Genomic DNA, 15,103 nt, shown 5'->3' with positions numbered 1-15,103 from the left:
AGTGCTAGACTGCGAACAAAAAGGTTCTGGTTTTATTCCCAGTCAGGGCACATGTCTGGGTTGTGGGCCAGGTCAGGTCAGGCCCCCAGTAGGGGGTTCGAGAGAGGCAATCACACATTGATGTTTCTCTCTCTCTCTTTCTCCCTCTCTCCCCACTCTGTAAAAATAAATAAATAAAATCTTAAAAAAAATAAGTTACAGTTTAACAAAAAACTCAGATATGTGTACACGTAATTGTAGCACAAGACAAGTATGCTCCATAAGAAAAATAGAGTCAAACTTCTGAGGTAGTGCAGAGATAGGAGAGATTGTTTTTAGGTAATCCAGAGGAAGAAGAGATTCTCTCTGGTTATAGAGGTTAGGGAGAACTTTGAGGAGAACAGATAATAGTTTCTCCTGGGCTTAAAGAAAGAAAAATTATTAAATCTGGGATTTCCTGTAGTATGTGAACAAAGGGAAAGAGGTGTCCACCACTGCTTTTGTAAGTGACAGGCGTCTGATTGTCAGGCTGTCATCACTTGGGAATATGGAGAGAACTCTGAGGGACTCTGCTTGGTTTTTATTCCCTGTGAAGAAGGAGAGACCTGAAAGTGGTTTGTTAAACATCTATGTTATGCGTTGTTCCTCAAGTCAAATTACTCTATGAAAGTGCATAATTAGTTTGAAGTTCTGTTTGTAAACCATGCTTTTCCAAAGGAGTAAATTTGTTTTGAGAGTAGATCTGTTCATCATTTTGACTGCTAAGACCTTTGGTATGTAAGTGATTTAGCATGCAATAGTGCTTAAGTAGAGCAGTAACTAAGTCAGCACCTTTAGAGGCCAGACTACATCGGTTCAACTGGGTTCTGCCACTCGCGGTCTTAGGCAAGTTTTTGAACTTCGTGTATGTTAAATCACTTTGGAAGGTAGAATGTGCTTGAACTCTGCTTATGTGCACAGTACTCCTAGGTGTTACAGGGGATGCACTGTATTAGATAGGATCCACAGAGTGGTCTAAGACATTAAGAAAACAAGGAAATAAATACTGCAAGATCATTTAGTTTGTTGAAAGCAGTGTCACTAGTAAGTATTAGGTTAGTTTTTAAATTGATGATTTTAGGAATAAGTCCTAAGGGTATTCAGAGAAAAGAAGATCACTGTGGTGTGGAAGACAAATGAATTTGAGTTCTTGAAAATGTTTGGAAATAATTGCAGTCAACTCAGTGCCTAATTTTCCCTATAGTCTTTCCTGGTATAAAAATTTTTGTGGTGGCGGCTTTGGAATTGCATGAAGACTTTTTAAAAAAAAATTTTTAAACCAATAAACATATCCTTGGGTGAGGATTTTTTTTTTTTTTTTTTTTAGAGAGAGAGAGAGAGGGAAGGGAGGGAGAAAGAGAGAGAAACATCAATGTGTGGTTGCTGGGGGTCATGGCGTGCAACCCAGGTATGTACCGTGACTGGGAATTGAACCTGCGACACTTTGGTTTGCAGCCCATGCTCAATCCACTGAGCTACGCCAGCCAGGGTTTAGGACTTTTTTTATAGTTCATGTCGTGAAGGAACTTGGGCAGGCAAGAATGCTGAAAATGAGTGACCTTTTGGGATTCTTTTTCTCCAGGTATAAAATTAGTGATATTTCCAGTCATTTTTGGGGGTTTGTCATTTTGTAAGATATTTTGATACTTTACAGAAGATAATCTCCAGAGATTGCTCGCTTAGTAAAGTGGCCCAATTCTTAAGTTTGGTTATATGCCACATTTCACACCTGTCTCTTGGCCTATACAGAATTGTTCAGAGTATTTAAACCTACATAGAATGTCTTTTTTTTCTCTCTGAATTCCTATAGCATGTATAATCTGAACTATATTGTGTAACACTGAATCTAATAATATGTACATGTACAGTTTTCCTGCCTATGAGTTAGATAGCTGTAAGGGATAGTATTACCATTTTATATACTTGGAAACTGGGGCTTAGAGAGGGCAAATCATTTGCCCAAACTCTGAGTGCCGAGCCCAGGTTAGAACTAAGGTCGATTGGGTTCTGGTCCAGTTGCCTTTCCACAGAATTGTACATTGATGTTCATTTTGTTGTCCATTTTTTTCATGTAAGTGGATCTTGTAGGTTCTCTAAGGGTCAGAAATTCCCTAGAGCTACATAGGCTGTTTCTTGCACAACTCAGGGAGCTGCTAGCATCTGTCACTTTTGTTTTTATTTCCCCCTTCACTACTCACTGGACATGCAGTAGATGTTTAAAAAATACGTTTGGCCATGTATTAAGTTCATTTCAAAGTTGGACAGTTTGAGTATTTTAGATTTCTTCTAAATATAACATAAATTCCTTGTAAACAAGCAGTCCCCCCCAAAAAAAATAAGAACAGCTTTTTTCCTCATTTTGAAAATAATGCAAACTTACTAATATTTTCTTACAATAATGATACGTGTTAAGAATAGACATTTTAGGACATACTGATAAGCAAAACGAAGGAAATAAAAATTGCCCATACTTTTGCTACTGGCAAGAACTTAGGTGCCAGTGGCATCTAATACACCTCTGGTCTTTTTTCTTTGCATAGATATTATAACTATAGGTGACATTTTTTTTCTTTTTTAAACAAGTTTGCAAACAGTCGTTAAATCTCCTTAGCCTGTAACAAATGAAGATGTGTTTGTGTAGGAGTTTCAAGTCAATTTGACACTCTACAAGCACTGCGTGCATGTGTGTGTCTGCCTGTGTGTGTTCAAAGGCTAAGCCATATTACTGGTATCCACAACTCAAATACTTGGAAAGTATTTTGACTGTAGCATTTTGTTCTTTAAATCCTATTAAGGGATTTCGACATTTCAGAAGGTTTCAAACAGGAAACATGTCTCCCAGGGAAGATTATTAGCACTATTTCAAAAATGAAAAGTGAAAGTGAAAGTAAGATAGGGGGATTTAAGCTTTTTCCGAAGCTTCAGGCTGACTGTGGCGTTTTCTTCCTGGGGCACTAATTGCTATCTGAATATTTATTTATCTATCTAATCTGAGTTGGTCTGGTTCAGCTAGATAAGATTAGAGTGTTGGGATTTTGAGGTATTTTTAAATAGCTTAGTGTTACAATATTCATTAGAACTTTTGCTTTGGCAATCATTTTAATTTTCCCTTTGCTTTAGAAATGGAGGTGGTTTACTTTTTAAGGTGACTTATATTTTCAGCTTATTTTTTTCTTGAGATGGCTCCTTAATTTCAATTGTAGCACCAGTCCTTTTCATTTATGATTCTGTATATAAATGTGTATAAATATAATGACTAACATTTGTATTTGTAGAGACATTACAGGACTTTTTAATCATGAGTCTAAAGATAATGGCCTTTGGCTTGGTTCCTTTTGGTTTCTTTGTTTTTCATTGTATTTTCAGTTGTCAGCTTTCATGTATGATCTCCATCTGAAACCAACATTAATAAAATATGCTGATAGTTGTAAAATGTAGAGGGAAAGAGTAATTAATACTGTTGCCCATTAAAGTCTTCTAAAAACAGTGATTAGTTAAGTTATTCAATATAGTAATTGATAAATGTTTCTGGTTGCCTGTATATTAGTAAACTTCTGAAAAGGTAATTTCTGATGTGTTTTTCTCTGAGCAGATCATGACAAGATGTTTAAGATGAGTGAAAAAATCTTACTCCTGTGTGTCGGAGAGGCTGGAGACACTGTCCAGTTTGCAGAATATATTCAGAAAAATGTGCAACTTTATAAGATGCGAAATGGTGGGTAATACTCAGAATGTAGCTTTGGTTGGTTTGTTTTTAACTTTGTACTGAAAAAGAATCTCTCTACTGTCAGTTCTATACATGAGCACACCAAAATGGTGTACACACCAAAATTTTATTTGATTCTTCCTATTTTTGAAACCTTACCTAGATCCCTCTTCTGATCATAAAGATTTTCTATAACAATTCAGAAAAGAGGACCATTGTAGCACTGATACTTGAGAGAGAAAACTAACACCATATTGGAGATGGGCATGGTAATATCAGACTTTTCAAGTAAGATATTTCAGAGGATGTGATTTGAACTAAAGTATATCTGAATCTCAGAGTTAAAAAAAAATCTCAGAGTTAAAACTAAGTTAAACTTGGTTTACTATTGTGTGTGTGTCAAGTCACTTATCCTCTCTGGGCCTTTTATTTTCCTTATCTCTACAATGGAATTATAAGAGTAATGAATAATGTGTATGAAAATGCTTTGTAAACTTGAAGCTCTGTGATTGTAGGAGATTTTCTGTCATAAAAGGGCTTTGCCTTGCCTCTCCAGCAGGTTCTTGTCTAGGAAGACAATTAGGTTAAAATTGCCCTTTAAATTCCTTAAATTACCTGCCAAGTGTAGTTTTGCTTACATAACCTTACATAGTAATTCTTACGCATATTAAAGTTTAAGAACTAAGCTAAAATAAGGGAAAGAAAAATCTATATGCAGATGGTCAGGCATCAGACTTTTCTGCCTTTAAGATAACTGTCAAATCCTTAATTGTGTTCAGGACGTTAGGTGGAGAATTGGAAAGTATTCCTGCTTGTCTAGAGCTGCTTCCATTACAATTTAATATGTGCTAATAGGCTTGTGAGAATGAAATTCATTGATACATGTGAGATCACCTAGTAGAGACCCTGAAACATAGCTGTTCAATAAATATTTGTTAGAATTTTAATCTAAATCTTACCTGATGTGACACTAGTGTTTAAAATGTTGTAGGGAATAACTTCACCACCTGCTGTCTTTCCAAACTGGCATTTTCTGTGTGGATCTGCTGGGTTCTCGGTCATTCATGTCTCTGTTGGTGCTAGTGCCGTTTTACTGGGGGTGAAGTTCCAGAGTGAGTGCCCTGGTACGTGTGCACCTGATGCCGTTCCTCTGGGCTATACTTTTATTGGCATCACAGCTTTTTTCAAAGGTTTTCTGCTAGAGGTACTCTTTTTAAAAATGTTGTGGATAGTGATAGCAACATTTCCCCCCCTGTGGCTTATACTTTTAAAAACCATATTATAGTTCTTAATAAAATTAATTTTTGTAAAAGAAAATCTTATAAAGTGTAACTCTGAGCCTCTTCAAACTCTCAGCCTCTCTTTCCCCAATATGTGTTAAAAATAAACTAGAACAGTTGACATCTCAAGACCTCTTGTTTTTTTTTTTTTCTAACACCTGTGTATTTGTATTTCTTTCCTTCTATGGAGGAAACCACAGTCTGTTGATGAATAAATAGCTTAGGCAAGGCTGTTAATTTGATGTCACCATAGAATAGTTAAATCTCACCTTGGTTTTATTTTGTGGCCAGGAGTTACTATCAGTGCTACCAGCTGTCTCACCACCGTTAGATGGGGAACGGGACGAGAAGAAAGACTGCACTCGCTGTTCTGCGTACTTTATATACACTCGAGTGTACAAAGGGTGGTAGGCTGTAAGAATAGGAGTAGTGTAATGATTTGGGGTTCTGTCGTTCCTTCTGCTTTCCTTTAAGTATGACTGTTTATCTCTTGTGCCAGGTTATGAACTGTCTCCCACAGCGGCAGCAAATTTCACGCGCCGAAACCTGGCTGACTGTCTTCGGAGTCGGGTAAGCTACATAGCAGGCAGCCTTGGGTAGGAGCAGAAAAATCTCCTGTGCTTCTTTTATATTCCATTATACATGAGTAGTAGTATTGCCGTTTTTTTGGCCTACCCGAGCCCTTCCCATTACTACTTGGTCATTACTTAGTTTCTTTGAATTTGTTTTCTCTTTCTGCATGGTTGCTAATTATAACCCAGAAAGCAAATGTAGCCCAGAGAATTTGGATGGGCCACACTGACCTGAAGGCCCATGATAGCCTTTAAAAATTACTTTCAGAGTGTTTTCATTAGCAAACCGTGTTTCTTAATTTCTGTGGTTGAAGATCCCCATGCTAGTGGAGGTGAAATCTTGAGAATAATAATGGAAATTTCATCTTGAGATTATATGTGTCTTTCTATGACTGTTCTTTATTTATTTATTTATTTATTTTAGATTTTATTTATTTTTGGAGAGAGTGGAAAGGAAGGAGAAAGAGATGAGGGAAAGAAACATCAGTGTGTGGTTGCCTCTTGTAAGCCTCCTCCTGGGGACCTGGCCTGCAACCCAGGCATGTGCCCTGACTGGGAATTGAACCCTTTGGTTCGCAGGCCAATGCTCAATCCACTGAGCCACACCAGCCAGGGCTCTACCACTCTTCTTGCCCAAACAGGCAGAATTGTTCCTCCTCACTTATTATGGCCTTGTGGCTGTCTTAGAGCTGTCTTTGTTCCATCAATAGCATGTTAAAAGATGCAACATTAAATAAGGGACTGAATGTGTTAAAGATTGCAGGATGTGCCAAGAAAGTTCATGTGATAGCTAAGGGTGTGTATTCCCTTCCCATAGGGACTGAGTAAATGGAGCTTCACCATGTGATCTTACTCCCCCTCCCCCATGCCTGTTTACTCATCTGTGAAATCAAGATAACTTCTAACCCCACAGGAGTGCTAGGAAAATGAATGCTTGTAAATCATAATATTTAACATTCATATGACTTTTGCCCAAAGCATTTTGCTTAATAATTTAATCTACTCCCTATTCCACTGAGATATATAGTGGTTAATTCTCTATCACTGATATGGAATGAAAGGCACCAAGTGGCAAAGGGACTAGCTCCAGGTCACATAGCGCGTCAGGCAAGGCTGCACTGATGGTGCCATAATTACGTGACTGTTCTGCCTTACATCAGCTCCTTGGTTTTTCAGTAGTGTTTCTAGAACATTGGTGTTGGTTGTATTTTTTTATTATGGTTTTAGCTTCATCTGCACTTGCTTAAGCTGAGTTATGACAAATCTAAACATGTACAGGTGTTAGTTTTTTTCTAAGTTAACTTATTACAGATCTGTAAAGCATTTTATTCTCTAGTACCTAATAATACTGGACTGAGAACTTCTCCATAAATAGAATCTTTTTCTCAGTGCTAGCTTTGATCAAGGGGCTTGCGTAATAGCAAGGATCATGAAATTTAAAGAGAAGATAGAGGCATGATGGATTGGGAAGAGGAGACAGTTTTACATACTTTGTTTTATCTGGGTAAAGGTCAGTGGCCTTTTCTTGTTCACTCCTTCAAGAGAGAGGAAAAGGGGTCAGGTATAAGTTTCTGTGGAATTCAGTAAAGATTATGCTGTAGCTTTCTGTGTAAAATACTCCTGACTTGTCAGGCAGAACTGGAATAAGAATTCCAGCTTGGGGCACAATAGATACTTTTTTATAAATGCTGCACTTTTTTATAAATGCTGCACATTAAGTGAATTAAGCTTCTTTTAGAATTAAGACAAGAGTGTTGACGTGCTTCATGCAAATGTAGTGAATCCAGTTAATCTCCTGGCAGAATTGTTTGATGTCTTAACAAATGAATATCCTGTGTCGACAGGGACGTGGGACTCTAGTGAATACTGACTGTCTCTGCCTTGTGTTTCCGTGTCCATCCTGCTCCCCCACTCTTTTATCAGGATACGTTTCTAGTTCTAAAATACGAATTTACATTTTAGTTGTTTTGTTCTGGGGAGAAAGATGATGAAACTTTTTTAATCTTCCTGATAAGAGCAAAGTCACTAGATTTGGTACATTTATGCAGTCACACCAGCTGGGACATGAGATTTATTTTGGGTTAGCATGCATAATTTTGGTTCTGTAACTCCAGTTGTTTGATTTCTAGTTAGCAGTGTGTGTGTGGATTGTGTTTGGTGGCGGTATTTGGAAGGATGTTTATTTATTGCAAGTACATAATCTTATGTAAACTGCTTCTTTAAGATGAAGGCAAGTCAACATGGTAGTTTGTACAGTTTTCTGGAATTAGATTGCCTGGGTTTAAATCTTTCCTCATTCACTTGCTAGTTGTGTGTCTCTGGACCAATTCTCAGCTTAATTTCCCTGCTTCCAAAATAATAGCACCTGCTTCATAGAATTATTATAAAGATTAAGTGAGGTAATCATGCAAAGCTGTTAGTATAGTGTATAGCATATACAACTAATTAATAAGTCACTTGTTTTTATGCTGCTATTGCTGTTTGGGAGAAGAAGCAATTTAATAGCTACAAGTTAGTTCCCTATGGGAGATTCTTTGTTGTGCTATTTTAGTTGAATGGATCTACTAATAAAGAGGGTGATATAAAAAATTACTGAGATTAATATGGAAAATATAAATAAACCAACATTGATCATCTGTTATGTGGTAGGCCTTGTTCTAGATTGACATAGTCCAGTATGGTAGCCACTAGTCATATGAGGTTATTTAAATTTGAAATGATTAAATAAAATTTAAAATTCAGTTCCTTGGCAAGGGTCTCCTAGACTTTGAATGAGAGGTAAAATTTTGTTTCTATAAAAATTTGCTTCCTCAGTTATGTTAGCCACTTTTCAAGTGCTCAATAGCCACGTGTGGCTAATGGTTACCATACTGGACATTGAAGGTATAGAACATTTTTATCATCATTCTCTTAGTGCTGTTCTAGATAGTTATATATGTGACCTTATTTAATGGTTATTATGACACCGTAAAATGAATGTTATTCCCATTTTTCTTACAAGGATACTGTGGCTGGTTAATAGAGAGGTTAAGTGTTTCTCTTATGTGTCCAAGTATACCAAAGACACATATATAGCATGTGAAAAGCTGAGTTAAGAGCCTAACTTCAAATACTATACTCTTTTATACTTTCTTTTATATTATGTTACTTACTGGACTAATATACAAGTAAGTTTGCATTTATTTGGGGAAGCATGAAGTGTTCAGTTCTGTTAAAATGCCAAACTCTCCATATAGTATTACATAGATAAGGTATAAATGTGTACCCATTGTAGGTGTTTAAGAAATTTGCCAAATAAATGTCATCCATTTAGTCCACATATACCACTGAAAATGTTATTGTGCATTAATACACTGGAAGGGAATTTTATTAATGTGTCCTAATGAATGGACATTACTTCTCCATGTAATAATTAAAGATATGAGATCAGCAGGAAGAGATAAAAAAGACAGATTGGTGGTGGAAATCAAGAGCCGTTAGTTTAGTTTTTATGCAAGTGCATGTGCACATTTAAGTTGGTCTGTTCCTGGTTGGACTCCAAAGAGCAGGAAAAGGGGCTTATTAGGCTTTTGACTCCCAATTTTGAATATCTGAGCACAGATTTTAAAGGGAAATATACCAGAGTTCCAGTCTCTTCTCTGATATGCTCTGTTTGTATGATCTTGAATAATTATGTTTGCTGAGCATCACTTTTTTGATCTGTTAAAAAGGAAGAAGTGATCAAATGTGGCAAATTATGAGAACTGATTATTAACCATTGGTTTAATAAAGTGTATTTGGAATGAGTGAATGATACCTCCTTGTAGGTATTTAGTAAGTATTTAATAGTAGGTATTTAATAAGTGACTCCTCATTTAGAAACTTCTATTTGGATTTTAACAGGATTATTTTGAGAATTTTGTGGTGACTTACAGGTGTAGTTTACATGAGGCTTATTTAAATTGTCCTTATGATTTGATTAGTGGGCTAGAAGAGGGAGAGTGATAAGCAGCGGGGCTGTTTCTTGCTTGACGTGAATTATGTGGCACGCTTGGTGTAGCCCATCTGAATGCCCTCAGATTTTCTGTTACTATCTGCCAAGATTTTTGTTTTTCATGTGCGGAGACAGATATGCACCAGTGAAATCTGATATCCTTGGGGAATGTCAAATTTGTGGCAAGGCTCAGAGCAGCGATTTTCAACCTTTTTCATCTCATGGCACACATGAACTAATTACTGTGGCACACCAAAAAATATATTTTTTGCCAGTCTGACAAGAAAATAGGTATAATTTTGATTCATACTGGACAGCTGTTGTTGTGTTGACTGTTGTCATTTTCATATTTGACAACTAAGGGCAAAGAACGTATAGCATGTTTTAAATAGTCCTAGTCAGTCAGGTATTGCATGTAGGAAACATTCTGGCGGCACACCCGTGTGCGTCTTGTGGGGCACGCTCGTTGAAAATTGCAGGTGAGAGCAGAATGCTGGCCTCCGTGGTGTGTGATCTCCAGGGCTTCACTGGCCCAAGTATTTTCATAGTGCTTTTTCCGAAGTGCTTGGTGAGTCTTTCATAATTTGTCTTTTTATAGGGTTATACTTGTAAATGCCTAGCAAATAAGCAATAGAAATAATAAGTTGGGAAAATATATCCGACCTGGTGTAGTGGTTTTCAAACTTTATACCGTGAAGCTGCCTCAGGAAACTCATCAAGGAGGCCAGTGCGGCAAAACTTTAGCTCCGCTTCATATAGATCAGCTCAACTTTTATCTATTTTATATATTGGGATTCTGTTTATGATTTTATTTGAAAGAGTGGCTTTGCCGTCCCCTTCCCACTAAAGGTTGAGAACTAGTGGCACAGCTGAAAGGGCCCTGCTGTAGGTTAGCACTCGCTCTCCTGCGAGCTAGTGGAGAACTGTGTGAGAAAGAAAGAATTTGATTGGATAATTTTTTAATTTTTTTCTGCCCCTTCCCCTAAACAGTATGATTTAAAGATCTGCTGTTAAGACTATAATCAGACCTGAATTTATTTTTTTAGTGAAAAGGAAAGACTATGTAGGGAAGAATTTTAAGTAGGGAAGAATTTTGAGTATGTCATTTCCAGAAGTGACCATGACTTGTCCAGAACTCTGGCCTGAATTTGAGTGTTTGGTTTAGTTAATAGCCATGTGTAGTATGCTCCTGTCCTAGAAGAATGCTGTTGCTTTGAACCTTCTGTTCTGACCACTAATTATTGTCCTCTTGCCTTTGGTGGCTGGCACAAAGACATCATCTGTTTATATCGGTATTAGTGAGATCATGTGACTTTATGAACAGATGGCCCAGGTGAAACCTTGACTTTGCTGGTCTTGTCCCCTAAGCATGGCCAGCCGTTTGCTACATGTGATTAAGTATCACTAACAAGGGTAATTTCACATGCTGTTTGGCAAACGTGGTTAGCAGGATGTGACATGACACAGCACTGCCTTCTTCCTCCATGTGCCATCTCCCTTGAGGCCTTATCTCCCCTGCTTGCCCCTGTCTCACCCGTGCCCAGGCTTGCCTTCCAGCTCACCTGCTCCAGATGGGCGGCACAGTGGGAGGACACTGGCAAAGGCAGATGTGTTTATTTTCCGGAGACGAAAATGTTGTGCTGTCGCAGATGGCAGTGCCTTGGAGCAAATGGCAGCCCTTGACACTGCTGCCACACAGCTTGGGCATCTTGACAGACAGAGCTGGCTTACTTTTGGTGATGGGGAAATTGAAAAAGGAAAATCAAGATGTTCATTGTAAACTCATGGAATTTAGTATAAGTAGCAGTTTGTTTAGTCCTGGAGAGCAGTTTTCTTTCCCACCAGACCACAGTTAGCTTGCTAGTCAGCTGACTGGATTTTCACAATGGGCCAAAAGTTACATGTCTGATAATTTTTGTCTCCTGGCCTTAATAGGACATAAAGTAAAAACTGAAAACATATGGCTGCATTTAGATGTTTATTCAGTGGTATTGCAAAACACATGTGCATCCCAGGTCACATCTTACAGGAGTCTCTCAGGAGTGGGGGTGGGTCATGTCTGCCCCACTGAAGATACTGTTTTATTTTTAGGGATCATTTTGATTATCCAAAGGCCCAGGAACAGGTGTGCCTTGAAATTGAGGTGCCTTAATTAAAATGACTATATTTTGTGCTTATAGTATTGTTTCAATTTTTTTTATACCAAGAAGAATAAGAATTCTGACAGCTGCCCTTTTGAACAGTTTGCTTATACTGTCATTAGGGCTTGACTAAGTCCACTAGGAAGACAAAGACTTAGATGTTGAATCATTGTACTTACTAGTCTCCTAAGAAAAAAATGGCTTAAGAAGATTCTTCTCTGAAAGTTACTGGCTTTATTAGGAAACCTTTTATTTCCTTCTTTTTAAAAAATATGTGCTGTTTTTCCCAGCCCTAGTGCTGATAGAGTTAGGAGTTTGCAGGTGTAAAGTTCTCCCTCCTCCCCTTCCCCATCTCTCTCCAGGGGGTTGTATGTGAGAAGGTGTTGCTTTCGCACTCAGAGAGCATATATGTGCTACCCTGTTGGATGCCTGCTGTGAGCAGAGAGAACCCCTGTTCTGGTTGAATGGAATGAGGCTATTGGGTGTCTGGGATTGTGCAACCCATAATGCCAAGTTTTCACTTCAAGCATCTTTCTTACCCATAATGGAGGTGGAGCAATGTAGGTAATTGGTCTAAATTTGAAACTTATGACTTGAAAATTATATGGTTTCCTATCAAGGTTTGGTTTAAGCCAGGAGCAGCAGAGTACTGTGCTTAGTAAATACATGTTTATATTTTCAAAATGTTTATCATTAGAAGTGCCAGTTTACCCCAATTTTTAAGATTGCTTTATATCAGTGCCCTGGCCAGTGTGGGCATGCCCTCACACACACTCACTGATACAAATACACATCTGTCCTGGCATCTTGGTGCCTCTTTATCTGCCCTGGAGCCCAGGATCATGCAGGAATATGAATCTAGGGGCTGATCCTAAAAACTGAGATTTTCATAATTCTCTCCCCCCCAAAAAACAGTTACGTAAAATAGAGGACAGTGTGAAGTCGTTGGATGGGGAAGGAGCTGACTGTTTTGTTTCTTGACCTGGGAAGTGGTTACGGGCATATTCACTTTGTTCATTAAGCTGTACATGGGTATTTTATGCATTTTTATATGAGTGTGTGGTTATTTCACAAAAAAAGTTTAAGAAAATAAAAAGGAAGGGTAAAATGGCATGAAAGCTCAACATGTTTTTTGAATAAGTTAAAAATGGAAAAATAAGTTCATGGAATAATCTTGGCTGTAAAAAAGAAGAAAATCATACCTTTTGTGACGGCGTCAATGGACCTGGAAATTATTTTGCTAAGTGAAATAAGCCAGTCAGAGAAAGACAAATGCCATATGATTTCACTCATATGTGGAATCTAATCAACAAAATCATTTATGGTAACCAACAAAATAGAAACAGAGCATAGATACATAGAAGAGACTGACAGCTGTCAGAGGGGAGGGGGCTGGGTGAAAGAAGGTAAAGGGATTAAGGAAAAAATATACATGTATGACACATACGACACGGGCAGCATGAGAGCCAGAGGGAAAGGGCTTTGGAGGAGATGGAAGTCAGGAAAAGGGGGATAAATGGGGATGGAAAGAGGCTTAGTACATGATGCAGTGTGCAGATGATGTTTTGTTGAGTTGTACACTTGACACCAGTATGGTTTTATTAACCAATGTCACCCCCATGTATTCAATAAAATAAAATAAAAAATTTTAAGAAAAGAAAGTTAACACTTAAAATAAGTTCATATTTACCATTACTTCTGAGTGTAGACAATAGAGCAAATAGAATTAACTAGACTGAAAAGGAAAAGGAAAGGGAAACGAAATAATAATAATTTCTGATTCTTTTTAGTCTGAAATAACCCCCCAAAATTTCATATTTCCCTTTCTGATGCCTCCTAACATAAGCCATTTCCTGTAATAACAGAAGTTTCATAGGCACTGATATTCATTCATTCAGCAGATCTACAGCCTGCAATTTCCTTAGGGCTGAGAAAGCAGAGGTGCAAAGCTCAGTGTGTGCCTTCACATGGGAAAACAGAGAAGTAAAACAGTCGGGCGCACTGCAGAGTGATCAGTGCTGCAATAGCCATGCAGATGGAGAGGTGTTGTGTGAACAGAGCCTATCCTGAGCCTTGAAGGACCAGCAGTCATGATGGCAAAGGAAACAAAAGGGAAAACTGGAAGTGCAAACCAAGGAGAGAGTGTGTTAGGTTAGATACAGTGGTTTTCTAATGATGTTCAGAGCAGAAACAAATAGATCTCTGAGCCTCCTACTCCTAATTTTTTACCTGTTTTAACTGGTGGGGTGCTGGATACAAATTGGGTCTCTACTGATTGAATAACAAGTATAAATAAATACCTGTATATAGTTTTTACTACATATCTAAAATCCACAATCTAAAGTAGTTTAATTGAAGCCGAGGTTTTTAGGGGAATGGTAAGAGATTGAAACTAGAGAGGTAGTCCACTTGATGAAAACTTGAAGGAAAAAGCTTTATGCTGATAGCAGTGGGACCCTCTGGAAGCTTGCTAGCTAAGAGGGGTTAACATGATCAGGTGGAATTTGGTCAGACCATTGGCTGCTCTTTGATAGAGCATTTGGAGAAAGAAGCAGGGAGACTAATGAGGAACTTCCATGTCTGTTGAACAGGTAGGAGTGACTTGTGTTGAAATGGGCTACTAATGGGAAGCACTGTGTTCTAATAGAAGGGCTGCTAAATAGTGTGCTTCCCAGGATTTCCTTAGTACTCTCTACATAATCACTATGGACATCCAAATATATACAATCATGTATAGTCATGTTAGTTTTTTTCAGCACACTTATTTATTAACTCAGGGAGACACATCAGCTCTGATGTTCAACATTAATAGATGCTCACAGCATGTTTGGGAAGTGTAAGTTACTGTATGCCTTGTGTACAAAGCATGGCTTCTGCTCTTGAGTTGTTGAGAACTGACCGAAAGGTATATGGAGTCTTACGTTTTTCCTGGAAACTGCCAGCTCATTTAAAAAGAGAATTCAAGTAGCCTTGTTGCAGACATGGTGTTGTTGGTTTTACCATTGCACAATCAGCAATTTTATTTTGATGTCATTTGGAGAAAGCAGTATTTTTGATTAGCAAGTAAAATTAATGTAGAAAACAAATACTGTGTTAACTAGTTGGTATAATAAGGCATCTGTGCCATGTTGCATTTCAACTCATTAAATTTCTAAACTTCTAATTACGGTAAGATTACAACTTTAATAGGAGAACTGTTCAAACTTGGGGTCAGTCATGGCTTTAGAGTAGTAAAATTTACAGATACTTTGGAATTATTGAAGGGGAACTTTAAAGTCTAGTTTACTAAAAGTTGAAATATACATAATTATTTGTTTACTTATTTATTTACTTTTGCTCCTAAAATTCGGATTCAGGTGGTATATATTGGGTGCCCACTACTCACTAGGCCGTCTTCTGGGCACTTGAACGCA

General features: G+C 37.8%; 1 protein-coding gene across 2 annotated transcripts in view; it reads left to right on the top strand.

The window, feature by feature from the left end:
- The window catches only part of PSMB2 (proteasome 20S subunit beta 2), a 34,088-nt gene that overhangs the window by 1,475 nt on the left and 17,510 nt on the right, over window positions 1–15,103 (top strand). For both annotated transcript variants that reach the window (XM_045859337.1, XM_045859336.1), the window contains exons 2-3: window positions 3,611–3,733; window positions 5,504–5,574. In XM_045859337.1, coding sequence (XP_045715293.1) covers window positions 3,622–3,733; window positions 5,504–5,574 — 183 coding nt within the window. In that variant the 5' untranslated portion in view covers window positions 3,611–3,621. The remainder of the gene's footprint in view (window positions 1–3,610; window positions 3,734–5,503; window positions 5,575–15,103) is intronic.

Source organism: Phyllostomus hastatus, unplaced genomic scaffold (genome assembly GCF_019186645.2).
Source record: "Phyllostomus hastatus isolate PE091 unplaced genomic scaffold, TTU_PhHast_1.1 phas_scaffold_182, whole genome shotgun sequence".
Lineage (NCBI taxonomy): Eukaryota > Metazoa > Chordata > Mammalia > Chiroptera > Phyllostomidae > Phyllostomus > Phyllostomus hastatus.
Note: the sequence above shows the minus strand (reverse complement) of the source record. Positions and strands in the feature narration are given on the sequence as shown.